Genomic DNA, 26,139 nt, shown 5'->3' with positions numbered 1-26,139 from the left:
TGATGATCTTACAATTAAACGAGTTGAAATTTTGAATGAAATCGATTTTGATGATTTTATCATCTTCACATGGTGTGAGCATCTCGGGACTGATATTACCCATATCAGCAACCTTATGGACATTACTTCGGCGCTACCAGGATGAAGCGTACTCCGAGATAGCTCCCCTCAATGGAATACTTTACGAAAAACTTGATCTAAAATGGTGTGCGGGACATACATACACATAATACACAGGTTGCCACATGGTTGTATTAGTTACTAAATCAAGGTCATGAGGATATTCTCTTATACTTAAGCCAGGGGAAAGCAGCATTTTGTATGAGTTATAATTTCAAATTCAAATAACAAACAGTTGCAGTATGAACGTCTTTGATTAACAGGAGAACATGGTAATTATTAGTATTCAAAGCTGCAGTGTTCAACTTGACAGACAAATTACATGACATTCCATAGGATTCAGAAGTCAGTCATGGTAGTGCACTACTTAAACCCCCCAAAAATGTTTAAGTAGTGCACTACCATGACTCACTTCTGAATCCTATGCAGCAGTAATGCATGCAACTTTTTAACCTTCAACCACCCCCATGAATAATGCTGTGCATGGGGGGGTAACACCCATTGAAATAAGTGTCTGGAATGAGATGCCCTGAATGTAACAATACTCATTTCACTTAGATTAAGACTAAATATTAGAAATGGACCTCCTGCCTGATTCTCACAGTTTATGCATTTTTACTCTTGCAACGTGTGCTGCATTGCAATTTATTTCTCTCTTTCAGAAATTGATACTAATTACATTTGAAATATTACTAAAACTTTCGATGTGTCTGTTTTTGTTTTAGCTCCTCCGCCCCCACCTTTCCGAGGAGGGCCACCCCCACCTCCACCTCCACACAATTCAGGTCCTCCGCCACCTCCGGCCAGAGGAAGAGGAGTTCCTCCACCGCCTCCACCTCCTTCTAGAGCTCCAACAGCAGCACCCCCACCTCCACCTCCTTTCAGGCCTGGCTCTTCTATGCCTCCTCCACCTCCAAACAGAGTGCACCCTCCACCACCTCAAGCTCCGGCCGTTTCTTCACAGTGGGCCCCACCACCACCTCCTCCTCTACCACCCTCAATGCCCGGGTCTGCCGCACCTCCCCCTCCACCACCTCCTCCTCCGCCGCCGCCTCCTGGACCTCCTCCCCCACCTGGACCATCTTCTGATGGTGATATGCAAGTTTCAGTTTCTTCAGTAGGCAAGTCTGCCCTCTTGGAGCAAATAAGAGAAGGAGCGGCACTTAAGAAAGTGGATCAGAAAGAAAACAGACCAGTATCTGGCATTGGAAGAGATGCACTATTAGATCAAATCAGACAAGGCATACAGTTAAAGTCTGTAAGTAAATACGGTATATTTTTCATTTTGGTCCTTTATAAAAAATGTATACCTAAATGTATTCAAATAGTAACTTCTTTATTTGCAAAATAAACTACGTTTTCAGAATTCTACTATGGAATATCAAAATTTGGACTGCTAGACATCTTTATGATGTTATGTTGTTATCCTCAGTCAACACTAATTGTAAGCGTGCAGGGTTCCAAATATAACGTGAACGTGAAGCGTATACATAGAAGGTGGTTAAAATTAAATTTAATATGATGTGACTTATTGCAGTAGATATTGACCTTTGCCATCTTTAAGAGAAAAAAAGCAACTTAACCAATGTGTCCATATTTACATGAGTGGCTGAAGCAGCAGTAGTAAATACCAACATATTTTTTAAAAAGCATTTAAACTGCCTGAAATCCAGCAAAAACAGAACTGATGTGCGGAATCCTTAAAAAGGAAGCCTTGGATAAACAAAATTCATTGGCAGTGGTCACTCCGAGACAATTTCTAATATATTCTGAACCCAAAAACTAAATTGGGAGCATAACTCAACTAAATAGCCCAGCTTATATTTACAGATATACCAGCAACTTCAAAGTAACTTTTTTTTTTTAAATGAATTCAATTATTATTTCTCCATGGAGATAATGGACACCTTTTCTTGTAGAAAAAAACCATTATTTTTTGTTTTTTCTCCCTGCATATTCTTCACGTCTTGAATCTCCTCCACTTACCGATCTGGATCCAGAAAGTTGAATTAGCTGTTCTTACCAATAGGTGGCACTTCACTTCAAGTAACCCTCCCAAATATGATATCATGGAGCAGTAGAAGACACCGCCCTAGCACACTGACGTCTGCTCCTTTTTTGCACCTCACAACTGCAACAACAAATCAGATTTACAAAGCGTGCAGCTGCCAAACTAGGCATCTTGGGGCTGGAAGTTGGCTAGATGGTACATAAATTGTGCGAAATCATCATTTAAAGAGCCAGGTTTTAAGTTAATGTTTGTACTGGCTTTCAATTGTAAGTTGGCGCAGAGGGAGTGGTAGGCCATTCCAGACTTTGGAAGCCACAGGTAGTGATCCTAATCTTGGGAAGCGTCCGCAGCAGCGAATTTGAAGATCTAGGAGCTCTTCTTGGCTTCTAGTGGTGGAGTCTGTGCTAAGCTATTTAGGAGAAGTTTTATAAAAAGCTTGATGGGATGGAACCAAGGTTTTGAAAAGGATACGTTTATTTACCAACAGCCAATATTTAGGGCATGGCCTGACCGATTGTCCTCAGAGTATGTAGAATAAGCCTCTGAATGTGTTCTACCAAAATTGTCTTTTGCAGTGTTTTTCAACAGGATAACACCTCTGAAAATGTTCACGTCCGGTCTATCCTGCCACAAGCAGATATCACCCTCATGACCCAAAGTCACGCAGGAGGTGTGCCAATGTACGCTAAGGAGCCGAAAATTCAATTGTTCATAGTGTGTATCTGAGACAAATGTCAGGGGTGCTTAATTAGAGCCGGTGGTTCCAGTTTAGGTCCATCTGCACCTTTAAGTGCAGACCAGGACTTACCTTTCCTCTTCAGACTTTGACCCAGTTTAAGAAAGAGAAAAACATAAAAGGGGGAAATACGGAGGGAGAGAAAGATGTTAAACAGTGACAAAGGGAGAAAAGCAAGATGAACAATAACCTGAAAGATTGTTATAAAGAGGTAGGGAGTGAATGGCGGTGGATGAAAGAGACATGAGTGGAATCAAGACTAGGTTGCATTGGAATTAAGCAACCCCAGCCATCGTCTGCACCTCTATGGTCTTCTAAGGAAACTTTAGGTACCAGCACATAGTATTTTCCAAATTAAATACTGAACATGAGGCCTGTTGCCAGTCCAGATACCGCAATAGCTCCCATTAATCCAGCAATTCTCATAGTGGCCGCAACCGATGACAAGTCCTCCAGGAAGAAACACAAGAAGCTCCACAAATGGGACTCTTAGGCTTTGATTTCTCTTTCCTGCTCAAGAGGTAGATCTTCTATTCAGCTAAAGTCTTGGTGCACTTTGTGCTGTTCAGAGTTTAACTGTACTTCCCTAGGTGTCAGTGAATTGTTGGTGCGATAAGCTTTGTTGCTTGTATAGGACTAGTTGCGTTGATGTGTTTAAGTTGGATTTTGGTGCCAGACTACTCGTCTGATGAGCTGTATAATCTTGTTGTGATTTTCTCAGGGCGTCAGTTAGCGCATCGGTGTCCTGTTAAGAGACCCTGCACCTTATCCACTTCTCTCCCTCTACCTTGTCTGTCTTGTTATCCTAGGTCTCCCATCTCAAGAGCATGTGACTATTGCCATCCACCTGTTTTTGAGTTCAAAGTTCTGTCTAAGTGACTTTTTTCCTGTGTGTTGGCCTGATAGATTTGTAACAGAAGAACTGTGGTGCTTGAGAATATGTGTTGTGAGCCTAAAGTGTAAATATCAAGTATGGTTGTTACCTGACCGGTCCTAGTTGGAAGGAAGTACAGTTGGATACCTGGTAGTAGGGAAGGCAACATGTTTGTTTAGGGACCTATTCGGTGAGACCCTTTTTATTTAGTTGTGACCGGAGATGGTTTTAGCTATTTTATCTCGTCATAACAGAAAAAAGAAAATTAGGTGTACAGAAAGGAGCTTAGGAATTTTTGAGTAGACTCTTTATGAAAGCAGATCACTTGATTGACCACTATTTGTATTGTGTTGCCGAAGGAGGGTCCCAATAGGGAGCTCTTTGGTTGTTTGCCAGACTTCATGTGATTAGCTGACAAGAAATATGGTAAAAGGGTCTTGGGGGCCTGTCAAATTCTTATTTTTCTCTTCTCAACCACAGTAGCATCAAAGCATAAGAGCGATCATAGCAAACATATCTGTAGTAATAGTAGAATCCACATCAATGACCAAAGCTGCCATAGTGGCAGGCACCAAAGAAGTGACCTGCCTCTATGGCAGGACCAACAGTAGTATGTGCGCTGCAACCACAGCTGCCACCAGAACAATCACTACAGCAGAGACCACAGTTGCACCGTCAGCAGAATCAGCCACAGAAATAGCTTCTGCCACAGTAACCAGATCCCAGACAATAGCTAAAATAGATTTGATAACAGCCACTAACAAAGTATGAATAGTAGTTGCAAGAAGGGCAGAGATATAACCTCTTCAATAACGGCTGTAATGACTCTAGGAACCACAGTGGTTGCTCCAGATTCCCCGAGGGCAGGGACAGTAGCGACAACTGCCACAACAACAAAGACCTAGCAACTTCAGCATTGATCACCGCTTCCTCCAGAGCTGAGCTCACAGTGACCACATCTACCACCATGACAGGGGCAACTGTAATAACCGTTTGCAGAAAGACAGAGACGAAATTAGTGACTACAGTAGTAATACAGAAATGCAGTGTTGCAACATCAGTGCCCACAGCTCTTGCAACATCAGTGACTACAGTAGACGGTCACACCAGTGACCACAGCTGCCACCATGGTTTGGAAAATAGCTATAACAGCCACCCACAAGGTAGGGACCACAACAGTGACTACACATGTAACCACAACAGAGATAGCATGACCTATCACAGCAGCACAGCTCACCACAGCAGTAAAAACGTCTGCCACCATATTTGCAGCAACAGTTTTAGCCACAGTTAGGCCCACAGCTGTATTAATGCCAGGGACAAAAGCATCAGTCACAACTGCCACTGGACCACAGCTGTAATAATACCAGGGACAAAAGCATCTGCCACCATGGCTTTTACCACTGCAGCAGCTACAAGAGCTACAGCGTAAGCAAATACTACAACAGCAGCTTCAAAAAAAGTTTCAAGCACAGTACGACAGCAGTGACCACAGAATCCACAACAGCTAAAATCACAGCAGGAACTCCAGTTGTTAACATATTTGCCACAGGACAACAGCAGCAGCTACAGTTGCAACTACAGCAAAGACATAATGTGCTACTTTAGCAGAGAGAGAACAGCAAGCTACTGTACTAAGAAGAAGGTGTCCCCTGTGTGCTTCTAGGTCCAAGAGGAGGGGGAAATAGCAACAAACATATAACAAACCTCTTATCTGACCTATTTAATTTCAACAATGGTAGTCACTCATAAGATGACATTTCCCCATAAACAAAATCTCATCATATATACATTTTCTTATGATTTTTTTTTTTAATCAAAAACAGTTATACTTTTTTATTTTTATGGATATAATAGTTATCTTTTTATATAGAAGTGCTCAAATAGTCATGAAAAACATTTTCAAATACTCACAAATACATTTAATTATGTGTGTTATTAGACAATAAAAGAACAAATCTCTCAATTGTGAACAAATATACCACACACAAAAACAATTGTGACAAAATACACCACTTTGACGGGATCCTACTGGCTAATGCTTTTAAACATGATTCACATTTCAACTGTGACATTCAAAAAAGGAGAGATTTTTCTCATAGCTTCTGATTGGTTCTTCTCTCATCTGTGTCTTGGGTAGGATTCCCAGATGTGTAAAAGATGAATGTCACAGTTGGAATGTAAATCATGTTTAAAAGCAATAGCCAGTAGGATCCCGTCAAAGTTGTGTTTTTTATTGTCACAATTGTGTTTGTGTGTGGTATGTTTGGTAGTATGTTTGAAGAGAATGAGAGGTGAGAATGGAGGTATGATGGTTTTGTGTGGGGGTTATCACAATTGAGAGTTTTGTTTTTATTTTCTAATAACACACATAATTACATGTATTTGTGAGTATTTGAAAAGGTTTTTCATGACTATTTGAGCACTTGTATATAAAAAAAGATAACTATTATATCCATAAAAAGAAAAAATGTATAACTGTTTTTGATAAATAAAAAAAATCATAAGAATTTTTATATGATGAGATTTTGTTTATGGGGAAATGTCGTCTTATGAGTGACTACCATTGTTGAAATGAAATAGTTCAGATAAGAGGTTTGTTATATGTTTACAACAGCAAGCTACAACAATGTCCGCCACAACCAGAGCTGGGACTACAGCAACATTAAGTTTCATGAAAGAACCAACCACCACGGCCACAATAACAAGGAGCAGAGCAACTGCCAGCACAGCAGTAACAATTGTAATAACCGCTGTTGTGACCAGCCCAGGGCCCAGTTCTCACAAGGAAGGACAACCTGATTTTGCAACATTTGTAAGCTATGACAGCTGCCCCAAAAGCTGCCAAGCCGGCTGCAACAGCTGCATGACTAGCGTGAGCCACTCCAACAACAGTTGAAACAGCAAAAAGGACCACAGTAGTGTCAAAAGTTGCAACCACAGAACAAACTAGTGTCCACAGCATCAACCACAGCTGCCAGCACTACACCAACAGCAGCAGCGGCAATATCTTCTGCCATAGCTGGAACAAAAGTTGCAAACACAGCAAGGGAACTCCCGTAGTGTCAATAGCAGCAAACACACCTGTGACCAGAGCACAATGCCACAATAGTGGGAGCCAAACAACTTTGTTTGTCTCCATTCTCTTCAAGCCTTTATGGATCTTGACAGTAGCATCCCTGCAAAAGTATGCTCTTTTCACCTTCTGGATGGGTCATGGAAATGTGCCTAAAATGCATGATTGGATGTGAGACCTTATATTTAATGGCACACTCAGATTTGATCTACCCAAACCAAGGGATATTGAGGGTCCCATTAAAGTGGTAATTATTATCCAGAGGAAGCAGCGAGGAATTGCAATAGTGATGATACTAATGCATAATGTGAGCTAGATATGTTAACACCCTGCCTTCTGCTCGGATATATGACTGCTAACTGTGTTGCTGGCTTGTTGAGTATATTAGAAGCCTGTAACACTGTGACTATAATGAAATATTGTTTTATGCATTGCCCGTTGTAAAAAAGAAAGTGAACCATTTATTGGCAGGAGAATTTATTAATTGACTGCTCTGACGATCATGCTGTCATTGCAGGTCATATTACCTGGTGAAGGTTTTGTACTTTTCATATTTGTTTTAATGGATGAAAAAAATTAAATAAACTGTTTATTTGAACTTCATGATCAGAGACACTCTCATTGGGTTCTTTGGGTTCTTAGTTGATCCTGGACTGACTATAATGTATACTTGGTATGCCTTTTACTCGATCCCCTGAATACCAGGTAATAACATTAATAATAACTTGTTCGAGGCATATGAGCTGCAGATTACACACTTTTGCATAGATCGCCATCTGGTGTTGGGCCCGGATGTTTGCAGTTTGTTTTTCCTCTTGGAAAGTCTTTGGAAGTCACGAGGTCGGTGACTCCTCCTTTGGATCGTACTGCGCATGGGCTTCGGCTCCATCCTCAGATTGTTTTTTTCCGCCATCGGGCTCGGATGTGATCTTCGCGCTCCGGTTCCGAACAGCTTCCAGTTCGACGCGCAATCCTCACCCCAATCGCTGTATTGTTTCGATCACGATCTCTTCAATCAACGCGACTTCTCATCGACACATACCTTCGGTTCCAGTCGTCGACGGCGGCCTTCGGGCCTACCCAGGCTCCGGTCCCGGCTCATGGAAAGAACTACATTTAAAAAGTGCCCTCAATGTGGGTCCAAATTTCCCCACACCGATCTTCATGAGGTATGCAACCTTTGCCTCTCCCCGGAACACGAGGCTCGAGATCGTCCGGCCTGTAAGTCTTTCCGATCCAAAAAGACTATTCGGGACCGAAGAGCCAGAAGGAACATGGCACACTCCTCGACGTCCATTCCAATCGACCTCTTCGGAGACGACATTGACGATCCGGAACATCATCGTACCAAAGAGGACCTCGTCAGCGCTTCCGAGGCCGACGAGTCAGATGTGGAGGGCATCACCCCGGCGCAGAGGGTCGTGAGTACCAATCTACCCCCTCCCACACCCGCGCCGACACCCAAAAAGGCTTCGGTCACGCCTTCGCCTCCGGGCCTAGGCAAGACCAGAGACACTGCTTCACACACCCCACCTTCGGGCCCACTGAAGAAGCCAAGAAAGCCTTCCGGCGGCTCGGGCTCGAGCCAGCCTGCCAGCGGTGCCGAGAAACACACTTGGGCACCGAAAAGAAGACGGCCCCGACACCGAGCTCCGCACCGAAACCCTCGGGGTCGAAACCCAGCCCTTCGGCACCGACGCCATCTTCGGTGCCGACCAAACCACACAAGGCCACCGGCACAGACACTTCCAAGCCGAAGCCCATCTCGGCGCCGACCAAGAGACCGGAGGGTCCCAAGCCGGGTTCTAAACATCGAACCGGCACGGAAAAACCTAAAAAATCATCGGCCCGATGCCTTCGGCGCCGACGGACCAAATTACCTCACCAGAGTTATTTACACTGGATCCCTTGCAAAAAAACTCTTACCACGGATCCAAAAACTGGACATTTGACGCTCTCTACTAAGAAGAGACATTTGGAGAAGCCTGCTCCGCCTCCACCTCCAAAGAGGAAGGACTCAGTTACCTCTCCATTCAGAATACCTTCCCCTCCTCCTCCACCTCCTTCCCCACCTCCACCCCCACCTCATCGTTCTCCTACTCCGTCTCCAGACGATGATGATCATGGGGACCCATATTATGATACAGGGATGTGCCACAAGACCCCACCCCTACAGGATCTCCAGATCCATTGGACGATTACCATATACCAGATATCCCCAATGTCCCACAAGACGATATTTACCCTTCTAGACCATCTCCACCTGAAGATTCACTAGGGTTTAACCATCTTCTGCAAAGAGCAGCACATTATCATGTGGTGGACATGCATAATGACCCTGTGGAGGAAGATTTCCTCCTAGACACATTCGATACTACACAGAGGTCCACCTCCATACTGCCCATGCTCAAAGGGGTGGTAAAGCATGCGGCAGAAGTTTTTAAAGACCCAGTTGAGCCAGGGTCCTTAACCCACGTATCGAAAAGAAGTAAAAATCTGCTCCCTCAGATCCCACTTACATTAGAGGACCAGCACCACTAGATTCCTTAGTGGTCTCTACGGCACGTAAAAGGGCAAACTAACAGGCGTCAGGCGATGCACCACCACCTGACAAGGAATCAAAACTGCTAGATGCTTCAGGCAAATGCACAGCATCCCAGGCCGCCAACATATGGCGTATAGCAAACACTCAGCACTGCTGGCCAGATATGACGGGGCTCATTATGACGAATTAGAGAGCATAATGCAACATCTCCCTGAAAAATATAAAAGTAAAGCCAACGAGTTGATTCAAGAGGGTAAAACAATCACGAATACCTCTATACGTTGTGCCCTAGACGCAGCAGACACAGCCTCCAGGGTCATTAACACTAGCGTCCTTCTCCGTCGTCTTGCTTGGTTAAGGTTATCTGGGTTTAAACCAGAAGTACAAGCCTCCATCCTTAACTATCCCTTTGACCAGGAACATCTATTCGGGCCAAAGGTGGATGAGGCCTTAGAGAAGATGAAACAGGACACGTATACAGCAAAATCCATGGGGGCCTTACAGTCTCATCCGGCCAGACGCTCCTTTCGCCGCTTATCCTTTCGGAGTGCATCCAGAGGCTACTCCTCAGACATAGCGTCCACATCGTACAAATCCACTACTCAGACCACCTTTACAAAAGGTTACCAAAGAGGCGGCTGCAGGGGTAATAACAACAATGGCAGAGGCAAAAAAAACAACGCCCGCTCTGCCACACCTACTACCCAATGACTTCCCCCCCCCCCCCCCCCCCCCCCCCCGCTCCCCCCAGACCATTCCACTCCAGTCGGGGGCAGACTCACAAATTTCCTTCATGTCTGGGAGACCTTCACCTCAGACAAATGGGTGACGCAAATAATTCGGTCAGGATACTGCCTGGAATTAACATCTACCCCCCCAAACATTCCACCCAGGCAACGCCCAATGTCACAAGAACATTCCACATTGCTAAAGCAGGAGGTAATCTCCCTCCTACAAAAACAGGCAATAGAACACGTTCCCGTCAATCAACAAAATTTCGGGGTTTACTCCCTATATTTTCTAATACCAAAAAGGGACGAGACTCTACGACCTATTCTAGATCTCCGGCCCCTAAACACATACATACACTCAGACCATTTTCACATGGTAACGCTTCAGCAGGTACTTCCGCTCCTCTCCCAGAATGACTTTCTCACCACACTGGACTTGAAAGACGCATACTTCCACATTCCAGTACACCATGCTCACAGAAAGTACCTCAGATTTGTAGTGGACGGACAACACTACCAATTCAAAGTGCTCCCGTTCGGAGTCACAACAGCAGCACGGGTATTCACCAAGTGCCTAGCGGTGGTGGCGGCACACCTCAGAAGACAGCACATTCACGTCTTCCCATACTTGGAAGATTGGCTGATAAAAGCCACTTCATACAACCAATGTGTACACCACACCGCTACCACAATCCAACTACTTCACCAACTAGGCTTCACGGTGAACCACCAAAAGTCCCAGCTAACACCATCCCACATAAAACAATACCTTGGTGCCACCATAGACACCTCAAAAGCAATAGCATACCCCAATCCGGCCAGGATTGCAAGCATTCAGGCTTTGCGACAAAAATTCGTACTTCAACACTCCCTTCCAGCACGAGTGTTTATGCAACTGATAGGGATGATGGCCTCTTGCATTTTCATAGTGCCTCACGCAAGGCTCCAGATGCGTCCACTCCAAGAGTGCTTAGCGCGCCAATGGAACCAGGCCCAGGGGCAACTGACAGATCTGGTGTTGGTAGACGGTCGCACCCATCGCTCTCTGCAGTGGTGGAACACCACAAACCTTTCCAAAGGTCGACCGTTCCTGGACCCGGTTCCCCAAATAATACTAACAACGGACGTATCGCTCTCCGGCTGGGGAGCTCATCTATTACACCTCACAGTGCAGGGCACATGGACGCCGCATCAAAAGTTACTCCATATCAACCATCTGGAGTTACTAGCAATCTTTCTAGCCCTGAAATCCTTTCAACCACGGATTTCAGGCAAGGCAGTCCTCATTCGCACAGACAACATGACGGCCATGTATTATATTCAAAAACAAGGCGGCACACGCTCTCCACAGCTCTCTCAATTAGCACAGAGCATATGGAGATGGGCAATTCCCCACAAAATCTTTCTCCTAGCTCAACATGTCCCAGGAGTCCAAAACACCGTGGCAGATCTGCTCAGCAGACAGACACAACAGATCCACGAGTGGGAACTTCACCCACAGGTTCTTCATCCGTTCTTTCAAATGAAATGTGGGGGCATCCACAGATAGACCTCTTCGCCACCCACGAAAACACAAAATGCCCAAGCTTCGCTGCCAGATACCCACACCCATTGTCCAAAGGAAATGCGATATGGATGAACTGGTCAGGCAAATTTGCGTACGCTTTTCCGCCTCTCCCACTCATTCCATTAGTGGTGCGATAGCTACAACAGCACTCCCTCACATTGATCCTAGTAGCTCCAACGTGGGCCAGACAACCGTGGTACACCACGCTGCTGGAACTCTCGGTAGTACCACACCAAAAGCTACACCTCTCACCATGCCTCCTAACCCAGAACCATGGAGAGATCAGGCACCCGGACCCAGCTCAGCTCAACCTTGCGATCTGGCTCCTGAAATCCTAGAATTCGGGTACCTAAACCTTACCCCTGACTGATGAACGTCATCAGAGAAGCTAGACACCCTACCACTAGAGCCTGCTACGCTGCCAAGTGGAAAAGATTTGTTGTTTATTGCCACAACACAATCAATCCTCTAGATGTGTCTATACAACACATCATATGCTACTTACTCCACCTACAAAGGTGTAATCTAGCCTATACCTCCATTCGGCTACACCTCGCAGCAATTGCAGCTTACTTACGAAACAGGCAGCACCTATCACTTTTCAGAGTACCTGCCATTAAATCCTTCATGGAAGGCCTCAAAAGAATAATTCCCCCCAGAGTACCACCCTCACCTGTGTGGAACTTAAATATCGTTCTCACAAGGCTGATGGGGCCTCCCTTCGAACCTTTGCATAAATGCGAACTGCAATTCCTCACATGGAAAACAGCTTTCCTTGTAGCCATCACTTCCCTTAGAAGGGTCAGTGAGATACAAGCACTTACCATACAAGAACCTTTTCTTCAAATGCACCAGAACAAGGTTGTTCTCCGTACCAACCCAAAATTCCTACCTAAAGTCATTTCCCCTTTTCACCTAACCCAATCTGTAGAATTACCAGTATTTTTCTCGCAACCTCAGACCGTTGCAGTAAGGGCTCTGCACACGCTAGATGTCAAACGAGCCTTACTTTACTATGTCCAAAAAACACAACCTTTCAGAAAGACCAAACGACTGTTTGTCTCTTTCTCTCCACCACACAAGGGCAACCCCATCTCAAAATCAGGGATAGCTAGGTGGATTGTAAAATGCATCCAGATTTGCTACCACAAAGCAAAACGGATGCTTTCCGTTCCCCCTAAAGCCCATTCTACACGGATGATAGGGGCTCCTCTAGGGAACATCCCACTAGATGATATCTGCAAAGCAGCTACATGGTCAACGCCGCACACTTTCACTAAACACTATTGTGTAGATGTGCAAACCAAGCAACAAGCTAGTATGGGCCAGGCTGTACTAAAAACACTATTTCAAACCACTGCAACAGATACCGGTGGTCGCCGCTAAGGTTGGGAACTGCTATATAGTCTATGCAAAAGTGTGTAATCTGCAGCTCATATGCCTCGATCGGAATATGCTACTTACCAGTATGCATCTGTTCTTGGCATGTAGAGCTGCAGATCTACACACGCCCACCCGGCTACCTGTATCTGTTCCAGTCTATCTTATTTAGATACAACACACATGGGTTTCTTCACTGTTGTTACTACGCTCCATCTTTCCCTGCTGGCGAAAAACAATCTGAGGATGGAGCCGAAGCCCATGCGCAATACGATCCAAAGGAGGAGTCACCGACCTCGTGACTTCCAAAGACTTTCCAAGAGGAAACACAAACTGCAAACATCCGGGCCCAACAAAAGATGGCTATCTATGCAAAAGTGTGTAGATCTGCAGCTCTACATGCCAAGAACAGATGCATACTGGTAAGTAGCATATTCCTTATAGAACACTTTATTAACTGCACTTTGATGTTTGTAAGCAACTAATACTATTGCTATTACTCAGTTTGTCCACTTCGAAAGGATGGCTGAAAAAGATTTTCGGCACAGTGGTGGGCATCACCTCAAAACAATGGGTCCCCGACATCATAGGCAAGGGTTATTGTTTGGAACTCACTAACACATCAGCAGGTTTCCCCCCTCTACAGACAAAGCCTCTCCCCGCACCTCTTTCAAGAGAAAGTAGACACTCATTCACAAGAGTATCATAGAGCTTGTGCTGCTTTCCCAACACGGCGAGGAAGTGTACTCACTGTACTTTCTCATTCCCAAGAAGGATGGATCTCTCGGGCCCATACTCAACCTCAGGCCACTCAATAAAAAAACTCTGTCAGAACACTTTAGGATGTCATCCTGCTACTACAGCAAGGCAACTTCATGACTGCTGATTGTGTTTCCAAACAGCGGAAACAATGACCGCACTTCCCTGTGGTGTTTCCTTGTAGTGTTAGAGGTCGTCAATCTGGGTTGAGTGTGCACAAAACTGCTCCAGCACTCGCCGTCGTTAAGTGCCAACTGTGATGCAGATAAGTGGTAATCAATTAGTCAATGAGTCTTGTAATGTTTGAGAATTCTTGAGTAATTCTTTATTTTCAAAAAAGAGGTGCCAGCCAACGCGTTTCGTTCATGAAATGAACTTTTTCAGGGCATGAGTAACGTTCCTGGTTGGGGGGAGCGGTAAAGAGGAGTAATAGTCTGCAATGGAGGGACCGCCTTGGTAAGGGGCGATGTGTGCTTATCTGCAAGTAGGGCTGGATGTCAGGTTGTCCGCTTCCATGATAAGAAGAAGGCCTACTTCCACATCCCGATACAACCTGCACGTCGCCAGTACCTCCGATTTATGGCAAGTGGCCAGCTTAATCAGTTAAAAGTACTGCCCTTCAGGGTTATTGTGCCCCCAGGGTGTTCAGAAAGTGTCTTGCCATGGTAGATGCTCATCTCTGAGGAAGTAAAGTCCACCACTTCCCTTACTTAGACGTATGGATGATCAAAAGCGCAACTGAACAGCAGTGTTTTGCTTACAATCCACCATAGACCTGCTATACAGTTCAGGATTTTACATCAATCCTACATTATACCACCTCCAGCCCCTTCCAAGTCCAGCCCTTTGGGAGCAATACTAAACTGTCACTGGGAAAGCCTATCCCAGCCCAACAAGGGCATGTGTGCCTATAGATACTCATGCTCTGCATTCTCCTTCCATCTAGTGTTGGGCCCAAATGTGTGCAACTTCTTTTTCTTTTCGAAAGTCTTTCAAGTCACGAGGTAGTGTGACTCTTCCTCTTGGTGATAATGCACATGGGCATTGACTCCATTGTTAGATTGTTTTCTTTCCGTCTTCGGACGTGTGCTAGGTTTGACACCGGCGTGGTGCTCTTTCGGTTCGCACGGCATATTCCCTCCATCGGAATTGTACTTCGATCGCATTCCTCTTCTTTCGGGTCTATTTGAATTCTTCAATCGTGCCGGGTTAGTATCTACCACGACCCCTCCTGGGCCTCGCCATTCAGGCCTACTTCCACCTGGCCCACTCCCGTCCCTCCACCATGCCTCGACCGTGATGGACCAGACACCTTTTCACTATTGTCCTCGCTGCCACGTGAAATACCCACAGACCGATCTACATAGGATCTGTAATTTGGAACTGTTGCCGGAACACAACGAGGCAGATAGCGACGCCTGCCGCTCCTCTACTCCAAAAAGACTCTTCGCGACCACTGCACGCTGACTTGAGATGTCACTGTGGAGCTTAGAAGATACATCAGACCAGTCGATGTCAAGGAGGAACAACACCCACATCCATCAGCTGCACATGAAGAGGCTTTCTCCCTTGAAGGCAGTTCCTGCTCTGACCTTTTGATAGAGGACCTTCCACCTACTCAGTGGTCCTTGAGTACGGCACCCCCTCCCTCGCGACACTATCCTGAGCAGCCTTCTGCTAAGAAGCAGGCAGCTCCTCTGGAGCATCAAACACGGGTTTTGGACCGCCACTACCTTTGGGCAATGGTCGGCACCGAGCAACTGCTTCGGAAGACCCACCCAACTCAGGCTAAGCATCGAAGAAACCTTCCCGACGGAGCACTTCGGCTCCGACCAGCCCGGCACCGAGTCGGCCCTTGGCATTGAGCCGACCCTCTGCATTCACTGCATTCACTTCATCCGCCTCTGCACCGAGCGTACTACCTGCAAAGAAACAAAAGACCATTTCGGAGGTGAAGTCTTTGCGTCGACCTCCAAGTCCAACACCAGCAGACTAGTCGAGCCCATCCTCCATAAGCTCCGGGAACAGCTCTATTCAAAGCAAAAGCAGCAGTCATCTACCCTCACACAGCCCACATCCTTGACTGCCCTACAGGACCTGCTGCTCTATCCTCTAAATGGTAGCTATCCTTCCTAGAAGCTTTGGACGCTCTAGTTCCTGCAAAACTATGCAGGAAGGCAGATAAGACTATTAGCCCCTTACCTTTTGCACCACCTTCATTACCACTCATTTCCGCACCTTTTTGCCTTCTCCCTTCCGACCTCCTTCTAGAGGGGACCCCTTAACATTAGTAGAGCTGCTTCCTTCCATAAGGTGGAAATCCACAGTGAGCCCATAGAGGAGGACTTTCTTTTCAAAACCCTTTCCTCCACTCACCGCTCCACACAGTATCATCAGTTATCCTCTCCTTATTTTAAAGGGTCCTATAGGGGCAACAACTGCAGAGGCATGGGTAGCTCCTCAAAAGGAGCAACACCCGCCACCAAACCCTGAGTTGCCTCCTCTTCCTCATGACCACATTATACCTGTCAGGGAACACCTACAAGAGTTCTTTCCCACATGGCAAACCAAACCTCAGACCAGTGGGTGTTGGATATTATCCAACATCGCTATTGTATGGAGCTCACTTCCACGTTGCCAGCCATTCCACCTCGCAAACACCTATCAGCAGAGCATGAAACACTACTCAAAGAGGAGGTCAAAGCCCTCCCTATACTTCCTCATACACAAAAAAGACTGGTCCCTCAGGCCCATTCTAGACCTCTGGGCCCTCCAACTCATGGGCCTCCATTTTAGCCCCTTCACACTTGCCCCCCTCAATTTCCCTCTCGGATGGTGAGATTTCTAATTGTTATTACCTCACTCGGGCATGTCATTGAGCTTCAAGCTTTAAACCTGGAAGACCCTTTTTTTCAAATACATATGTACACAGTTGTCCTCTACAATCAACCTTCTTATTTTTTTCCTACAACCAGGCTCAGTTGTGGAATGTGCTCTCCATACTTTGGATGTTAAGCGAGACCTTATGTACTACGTTGATAGGATTAGGACTTTTAGAAAGACACAACTTCATGTGGCTTCCTCCCAACCCACTAAATGGAAGGCTAGCTATATCCCAGTCAGGCTTTGGCAGGTTGATGGTTAAATGGCCGGAAGAGTTTTACCTACTCCTCCTAAAGCAGACTCTACTCAAAATAAAGGAGCCTCTATGGCCTTCCTGGTCAACATCTGAATATCTGATATATGCAAAGCTGCTTCCTGGTCTACACCCCCACTTTCACAAAACACTACTTTGTGAATGTTCTAGCCCGCCAACAAGCTAATGTTGGTCAGGCAGTTCTTCATACACTTATCCAAACCACTGCAACACCCACACGCTTTTGGGGAGGTCCGCTGTGCAATGTGTGCACAGCATGTGTATCTACAACCACACTTGCCTCGATCGGAAAATGTTACTTACCTGTAGGCATCTGTTTGTGACAGGTAGTGCTGTAGATTCCGATCCGCCCACCCTCCTCCCCAGAGGCTTGTAGCTGTTGCAGTACCGTCTGATATATTTTTTTCTCTTATGCAAGGACACTCCATCCTCACCCATCATGCAGGAAAACAATCTAATGTAGTTGATGCCCGTGCGCATTATCACCAAGAGGAGGAGTTAATCTATCTCGTGACTTGAAAGACTTCGAAGAAAATCAACTTGCACACATCTGGGCCCAACACTAGATGGCAGGAGTATGCACAGCATGTGAATCTACAGCACCACAAACAGGTGCCTGCAAGGTAAGTAATCTTTTCCTTTCCAGTCGCTGAACCCATTTTTCAGCCAGATCGTCATATAACAGTCTGGACGATCAGGCACCTCCTCGGCATGATGGCCTATTGTAGTGCCATAATTCCCCATGGCAGGTTGGTGGAACAGCAACAACCTGTTGCAAGGTTGGACCCTTTTTGACTCTGTGCCCTTGGAGACCAGCACAACAGACGCATCCCTCAGTAGGTGGGGGGCACACTTACAGGACTTGACCATTCAGTGCATGTGGGCACCTCATTAGCAGGATCTCCTCATCAACTATCTGAAGCTGCTGGCCATCCAGCTAGCACTCCAGGTGTTTCTCGGTCACATCCAGCACAAGGTAGTCCTCATTCACTCAGACATAACCGCCATGTTCTACCTACAAAAACAGGGTGGCACTCACTTCACAATCGTCTGCGTTAGCCCAGGCCCTTTAGCAGTGGGCACTCCATCAAAGAGAAATTGTTGGAGTATCTACTAGAAGTGTACAACAATATTGTAGACCTGCTCAACGGGTTTCAGCAATAAGTCCACAAGTGGAAACTCCACCCACAAGCCCTGCTCTCCTACTTCCATTGGTGGGGGTTCCCCCACATAGGCCTCTTTGCCACCACTGAAAACGCAAAATGGCCAAACTTTGTCTCCAAGTATGCACACCCACAGTTCATGGCACTATGGATGAACTTGTCAGGGATATTTGCCTATGTTTTTCCACCTCTCCCACTACTGTTTGTGGTGTGGAGGCTTTGGCAAACAGCCGTCACTCTGATCCTGGTGGCTTCTAACTGGGCCAGACAGCCTTGGTTCACCACCCATCTCGACCTCTATGTACTGCCTCACAAGAAGCTGCCCAATCTTCTGCCTAGAATTTCTTACGCAGAGCCAGGGTACGCTAAGATATCCCAAGCAGCTAAATCTTATGATTTGGCTCCTTATGTCTTAGAATTTGGCTACCATAGTCTATCTCCAGAATGCATGAGCATCATGAAGGAGGTCCACAGGCCTACCACAAGAGCCTGCTATGCAGCCAAATGGAAAAGATTTGCGCACTTTTGTATTCCGAGGCCCATCAGCCCCTCCAACCAGCAGTCCCAGACATTGTTAGCTGCTTCACTTGCTAATATCTCACACTTCAGGGTTCCAGTCATTAAAGCCGTTATGGAAGGACTTAAGAGCCATCCCACCCAGGGTGAACTGCCTCCTCTTGGAATCTCAACATAGTTCTCACCAGACTTATGGGCTCACCGTTTGAATGACATTTATGCCCTCTGCTCTTCCTTTCCTTGAAGGTAACTTTCCTGGTGGCAATTGCTTCCCTAAGACGTGTGGGCGAGCTTCAGGCTCTTACACTGGCAGAACCTTTGTTCCAATTACCTACCAAAAGACTAGTCCGTGGGACAAACCCAAAATTTCTCCCCATGGTAGTCTCTTTTTTCCACCTCATTCAGACTGTTGATCTCCCAGTATTCTTCCCTCATTCAGTCTGTAGCAGAGAGGGCTCTTCACAAACTAGTTGTCAGAAGGACCCTCATTTATTGCACCGACAGGGCAAAAGCCTTCCGTAAAACACAGCAGCTCTGTCTATTTTTCCAAACCACACAATGGCTGCCCTCTCTCTAAAGCAGGAATGCAGGAATGAGTGCCCAAATGTATCCAAACCTGTTACTCCAAAACCATAAAACCTTTGTCTGTCCCTCCCAGACCCTACTCTACATTTAAATAAAGAGGCTTCTATGGCTTTCTTATGTAACATTCTCATAGCTGACATCTGCATGGCAGCGTCCTGGTCTACTCCACACATTCACTTTGGGAATGTCTTAGCTGGCCAACAAGCGAACGTTGGCCAGGTTGTCCTTTGTTCACTTTTCTAGTCCTCAGCATCCTCTGGCTAGCCACTGCTTAGGGGGGGACTGCTTTACAGTCTATGCACAGCATGTATATCTACAGCTACACATGCTACGAATGGATAATGTTACCTGTAAGCATCTGTTTGTGGCGTGTAGTGGTGTAGATTCCCATGTGCCTACTCTCCTCCCTGGAGGCCTTTGGTTGTTGCGAATGCCTTTCTTTCTTCTTTCTACGCATGGTCATCTTCTGTATCTCTACGCTACATTTTCTTCCTCACCCACCATGCGGAAAAACAATCTAAATACGGAGCCAATGCCCATGCACATTACCAGCAAATAGGTGGAGTCACTATACCTCGTTACTAAAGACTTCTTTGAAGAAAAACTATTTGGACACATCCAAGTCCAGCATTAGTTGGCAGTTGATTGCACAGCATGTGAATCCACAGCACTACATGCAATGAACAGATGCTTATAGGGGAAGTAACATTTTCCTTTTTTGCAAAAGCCTGCACGACAGGCGTTACTGTTTGTTTCAAATTATCTATAGCTATAGCTCCCTGCAGAGAAACATTTACTGTAGTCAGAGAGACAGGCCATGGAAACTGTAAGTTCAGGCATTCAAACTTGGTAGATGCTTTTGAGACTGCCACCGTGACATATAATCGAGGTAGAAAATAAATCCGTGTTCTGAATAAAATGTGAAATGCTGTAGTTTGGATCCAATAGTTTTGAGGCCCTTTCTTGCTGCAGTTTTATTTTGTGATGATTCACACAGGTAATTGGCCATTAATTAAGCTACTTCCTGGTTTAAAACGTGGTCATTTAATATTCTTTGCACACCAGGAAAGCAAACAAGGAGTCATTCCTTGCTTTTTATGGACTACGTTGACAGCGCAGCTGTCCCCAGACCAATATGTCAAAATCACCAGAAGAAGAGACTTTTGCTCCGCCCACTTGTTAGGAGCCAGGAGTACATGTTCCGATTGGGCAGAAGTTGTGCACGTCCACAAAAAAATGCTTTCCTTCCAAACAGCTGTGATCATTTTGTTTATTTAACCTGCTGCCTAAGGTGGAACTTTCGGGGGCACAAACATGACATTGTAAGGCTATTAAAGTATCTTAGATAACTAGATAATTTATGTTTTTCTCTTGCAGCAGCACAGATGGGAGGAGGGCAGTCATTAACCTACATGATTTCTAGGTCTGGCTTGACAGTGCCACTGTCACCTGACTTTTCTACCTACACCAATATTATTCTACAGTTCTTTGCTTCAACACAAATGCATATCCATTCCCATGGTACCTACTTGTAATGTTTCACTTCGCCATATTACATTGCTTTAAAGCCACACCTATTGGCATTGCCAAGGCGTGTTTGTTTTTGACTTGCAAAAATGGTCCATTTAACTTGTTGGTGTGTGCAGGTTTATTACTGACTGTGAATTTCTATTTTTAGCTTCCCGATGGGATGGAGACGGTGCCCTCCTCACCTGCACCCACCTCAGGAATTGTGGGTGCATTAATGGAAGTGATGCAAAAAAGGAGTAAAGCCATTCATTCTTCAGGTATGAACATTAAACACCTCTTTACATTTCCCATTTTTCTACTTTCTGAATAGTTGTTCTTCCTCCAATATACGGTAAGTAAGTGAGAAGTATTGAGGTAGCCTCTAATCAGTTGGCCACACATTTTCAGAAACTATTGGTCTAAGTAAGAATTTAGGAAATTCTTTAGGCAAAGTTTAGCAAATAAAGTGTGCTTTAAGAACTATTTAAGTGGTAGATCTCCGCTCTGTTGTAACAATACAAAGTATAAGGAATAAACTCTTTGGTTGATTTTAGTCTGTCTGCAAATTATTTTAATGGTAAAAGTTTGATCAGGATGACCAAGATTTGCCACTTAGTTAATATAATGTCTGGCCAACAGTCAGTAATTAGTGAAAGGTTATAGCTTCTGAAAACTACTGATTTCTGTTCATAATTCTGTGACAAAATATTGTAAACTCTTCGTACACTCTTGCGGATAGTCTCTGAGAGTATTAATTTGCAACCAATGTGTTGCATTGCTAACATTTATGCACTACAAAGCAGGTTTTAAAGCAATCCATGAAATGTGTCTGCGTGTGCCAGTGAGTGAGAGAACTTGTGCAAAGCATGGGAGTTCTTGCGTGTGCCAGTGAGTGAGAGAACTTGTGCAAAGCATGGGAGTTCTAGTGAAATCTGGTAGGAAGTTAACTAATCAAAATAGTTTCAGATGACAAACCCTTCACTGACCGCTTTGTAGGTAACTAAGGCTATGACTTATCGAATACATAAGCATAATCCAATTTGGTTGTACTATTTACATTTTATGTATTACTCATCACTGTATCTTTAAAAACATAAAAGATTAAATCAGGGACGGCCTTTGCAGTAGGCTGTAAGGGGGTGGTATTGGGGAGGTTGGGGCATTGGGGGCTGGTGGGGGGGATGGGGAGAGTGTAGCTTTCTTCCTGTCTGCCATATTGCCTGAATAATAACCCAGTGCTTACATATGTCATGTGAAAGCTTATTGTCTTCTGGTTTTCCAAAAGATGAACTAATATATCAGATTAAATTATATTGCCTTAATGTGCTGAATCAAAGCAAACTCAAAATAACATTCCTTACATATCAAAAATATATAATAATGGCCATACTCTTAGTAAGAATCTGTTCAACTTAATTGCTTTTGTCAGCCTTCCTGGCCACCAATACCAGAAGTTGGTTGCATTTGCCAAGGAAAGGCTGCAAGCCTCTGGATGAGCAGCCATTTCTAATGGTGCACTTTTTAAATCATAAGAACATTTGTTAGCTTTATATATTGGACAAAAGACCTGTGCCATGGCCCATATGTCTCATTCATGAGTTTTATGTGTTAGCCCCAGTTATGTTATTCTAGTAGATGAGAGGGTGTTCAGCCTCTACCCTACAGTCTCTGCTTTAAATGGAGCGTGTTGAATTGATCTTTGGAGTTTATATAGTTGTACAGCACTTAGATCATGGTAAATATAGCTTGTATTCAACTCTACGCTCCAGGCAGTCAATTATAATTTCTTATATAACAAAAGAATTACCTGAACTAATGCTTGTTACAAGTAGGTTTTAAGACCATGGTCTTCTTTGCCGACGACACTCCGCTGGTGGTGGCACTCTCAGGCTACACCGAGAGGGACGCCCTGAAATTTCGGGGCGACCTGGCGGTGGTCGCTGAGTGGTTGACCGCCAGCTGCCTCCAGCTGAAAGCCACTAAATCTGAGGTGTTGGTGGGGAAGGACCACGGTCTGTGGAGCGAACTATGGTGGCCAGAAAGCCTAGGTAGCGCCCCCCTTGTTCTGGGCTTCTACGGGGGCTCAGACCCCTATTGGGCTTTTTTGACCCACTCACGCACCAGACCATCATTCAGGCATCTATAATGTCCAGATTGGATTATGCCTGTTCTCTGTATTTAGAGGCAAATAAGGCCGAGATTGCGCGGCTCCAACGGGCCCAGAACGCAGCATTCAGATCTCTGATTGGCATGCGGAGGTCCTGCCCAGTGTCGGCCACCATCCACCGGCTACACTGGTTGCCAGTGGCTAGGATAATTGAATTTAAGGCCCTCTGCATCACTTTTAAAGCCCTAAAACTCAACATCCCCAGTATCCTGGCCAACTTAGTTACCCCCTACGTCGCCACACGTCAGCTCTGCTCATTAGGCCACCACCGGGTGAGGGTTCCAAGGTTTCGGAGAGTGCGGGCAGGAGGCCGTTCCTTCCGCAGCAGAGCAGCCTACCTCTGGAATACGCTGCCCATTCACATTCGAAGCCACATTAACTACTTGGCTTTCAGAAGGCCATTAAAACATACCTTTTTCCCACCATGTAGCCTTCCTCTACCTCTGTGTTAGTTGTTCTGCTGTCAGCGCCGGGACGCCCCTTTGCTGGGGCAGCTGTTGCGCTATATAAATTGCAGTAACATAACAATGGTTTTTGAGCTATGGATGAAGAAGTAAATTCTGGTAAAGTGCACATTCAGTTGAAACTCATCCTTTTGGCTTTTCCGTTCAAGTACAAGGATAAACCTCTTATGGGGCTTGATAACATGTGTTGATATTGTGAGGTTGATGGGTACAGGTGTTGTTTATGCTGGTTTCTTGGATGCTTCCTACCTCCATCTCTTCCATTTTGCAGTGTAGACAATGGAAATAGCTTTTCTCTAGGAGAGGCTTTTAGGAGTAAAGCAGATGATCTTTTTGAGAAAGTTCAACTAAGCAAAGCTCAGACAAAGACACCTTAATTGTCATAAAAGAAAACCTTTGTAATAAAAATTCCAGAAGATTGTCTTTAAATATGCTTCAGTGATATAGACGTAGCATATTTTCTTAGCAGCCACAGCAGTATTTCATCCTCTCTGGAGGTGCGAGCAGTGACTACTATACCGTTAAGACTTTCACTTCGCTGGCCACAAGACCAGATTTATGTATTTACCTCTACAGCATGACGTGTGCCTGTTAAACTTCTTTAGATAGTGGGAGTAAACTACCTCTGAACAATGTGTGTTTTTTAAATGACCAGATTGGATTGCATCCTGTCTGTTTTAGAAGACTCAGACACCCTCTCAGCCTCTTTTTTGTATCCTACAACAATGAGAACAGAGCCTCTACTGCTTAGGTTTCCCACAGAAAACAAGGGAGATAGTGTTATGTTCTCTCCCTCGTCTCACCCCACCCAAATTTATTCACACCCTGTGGGTTTTCTGAGCCACAAACGGAAACTAGGAGAGTTTCAGAGAAAAGGAGAAATGGCAAGCATCTCTCACTTCTTATGTACTGAGATATGCTCAGGTAGGAGAGAGTTTTAGGAGTCACGCCAAACCTGTCAAAATTTTGCCTCTGCAGGAGGCATATAGAGCCCCACCCCAGGCTCCCAAATCAGTACGCATCCACAGTGTTGGTTATTTGATTATTTGTCTGCAACTCATGTGCATTAGAATGATCATGAATATTATGAACAATATATGAAAAGTGGTATGGACCGAGGAGGGAGTCCGCTTATGTCCTGCTCCCGTTTTGTTGCACAGCATATTGGAAAATGCTTCTAACTCAAAATATATTGGTAAACAGAAACGTACTGCTATTCTTATTCATTCTTCCTACAAGACAGAATTTACAAGATTATTTCAACTTGTAGCCTCATTTCAGCTGCCCCATTGTGAAAGATCATTTTCCGTCCAAGGATGGAAATTTTTCTTTTCCATCCTGACAGCAGGATTCCCAGACAAAAATGGCAGTCAAACACAAATTGTATTAGCTATATCATTAAATGACCAAGTCTGCTTTGTAAGACTTGTACTTGCATCACAGAATCCTGCAAATAGTATTCAAGATTTTACATTTTGACACAATTGTGCGAACTGTCGAACTGGAATTTTAATTGTGTGGCTCGTACTTCAGGATGGCAATTTCCATGTTTCTCTAAAGGCATAACACTTGAAATGTCTCTAATTTTAAGTGGCATGGTAGTAGTACCAGTTTTCCAACCATTTCTCCACTCTTAATCCGTGCCAAGAGTTTGCACAAACATTAATGAGATGGCTGCAGTACACCTTAGGAAAAGAGGAGCCCGGTATCCCTGCGCTTGTGAAAGTGAAGTTCTGCCCAGAAGCAAGATGTTTGGTGCTAGTCCAACAAATAAGATCATCTAGTCCATTGAGGCCCAGGGGTGCGAGTGAGACAAAACACAAAGGTCACAGGTGAGAACTGTTAAAGGTAACTAGTGCTGCAAAACTTTAAGGGTGCCTAAACTTTTATATCCGATTCCTGACTGGAAACGCAGTTGAATTTCAGTGGTGGACGCTTACACAATTTCTCTTCCTTCTTATAGCAGCAGTGAGGCTGCTAGACAACTAGCATTTGGAGTCCAAAACTACCAATACGCTTATCAATTCAAATTGATCTGTAACCGCAGACTACCAGGACTCCAGGGCTTGTAGTTTGGTCAGACCACATAGATTTCTAAATAAGTATTTTCCATGATTGCCAATAATACCTTAAGTGCTACAAAAGTCAACATGAGTCCACAGGTTATCACCACTTCCTGTTTTCTCACATGCTTTAGACACCTATCTGTGGATCCTCATGAGATCTTTTCTTTGTATTTACACTGTTCGAGGCATATGAGCTGCAGATTATACACTGTGCATAGATCGCCATCTGGTGTTGGGCCCGGATGTTTGCAGTTTGTTTTTCCTCTTGGAAAGTCTTTGGAAGTCACGAGTTCGGTGACTCCTCCTTTGGTTCGTATTGCGCATGGGCTTCGGCTCCATCCTCGGATTGTTTTTTTCCGCCATCGGGCTCGGATGTAATACTTCGCGCTCCGGTTCCGAACTTCCCAGTTCACCGATCGACGCACAAATCCTCGCTCATCGATCTTCTTCAAAGATATAAATCATCTTATTCATCTTCTCTTCGGCACTTCTTCGATTCCGGTGGTCGACGGCGGCCTTCGGGCCTATTCCGGCTCCGGTCTCGGCTGATGGAAAGAACTCCCTTCAAGAAGTGCCCTCGATGTGGGTCCAAGTTTCCCCACACCGATCTCCATGAGGTGTGCAACCTCTGCCTCTCCCCAGAACACGAGGCCCGAGACTGTCCCGCCTGCAAGTCTTTTCGCTCAAAGAAGACCATTCGAGATTGACGGGCT

General features: G+C 45.2%; 1 protein-coding gene across 2 annotated transcripts in view; it reads left to right on the top strand.

Annotated features, from left to right (window-relative positions):
- The window catches only part of WASL (WASP like actin nucleation promoting factor), a 321,008-nt gene that overhangs the window by 282,620 nt on the left and 12,249 nt on the right, over positions 1-26,139 (top strand). For both annotated transcript variants that reach the window (XM_085654202.1, XM_085654200.1), the window contains 2 exons: positions 846-1,378; positions 20,899-21,007. In XM_085654202.1, the coding sequence (XP_085510328.1) occupies positions 846-1,378; positions 20,899-21,007 (642 nt within the window). The remainder of the gene's footprint in view (positions 1-845; positions 1,379-20,898; positions 21,008-26,139) is intronic.

The sequence above is a fragment of the Triturus cristatus genome, chromosome 4_1, assembly GCF_964204655.1.
Source record: "Triturus cristatus chromosome 4_1, aTriCri1.1, whole genome shotgun sequence".
Classification (NCBI taxonomy): Eukaryota; Metazoa; Chordata; class Amphibia; order Caudata; family Salamandridae; genus Triturus; species Triturus cristatus.
This window is presented reverse-complemented; position numbering and strand designations above follow the sequence as displayed.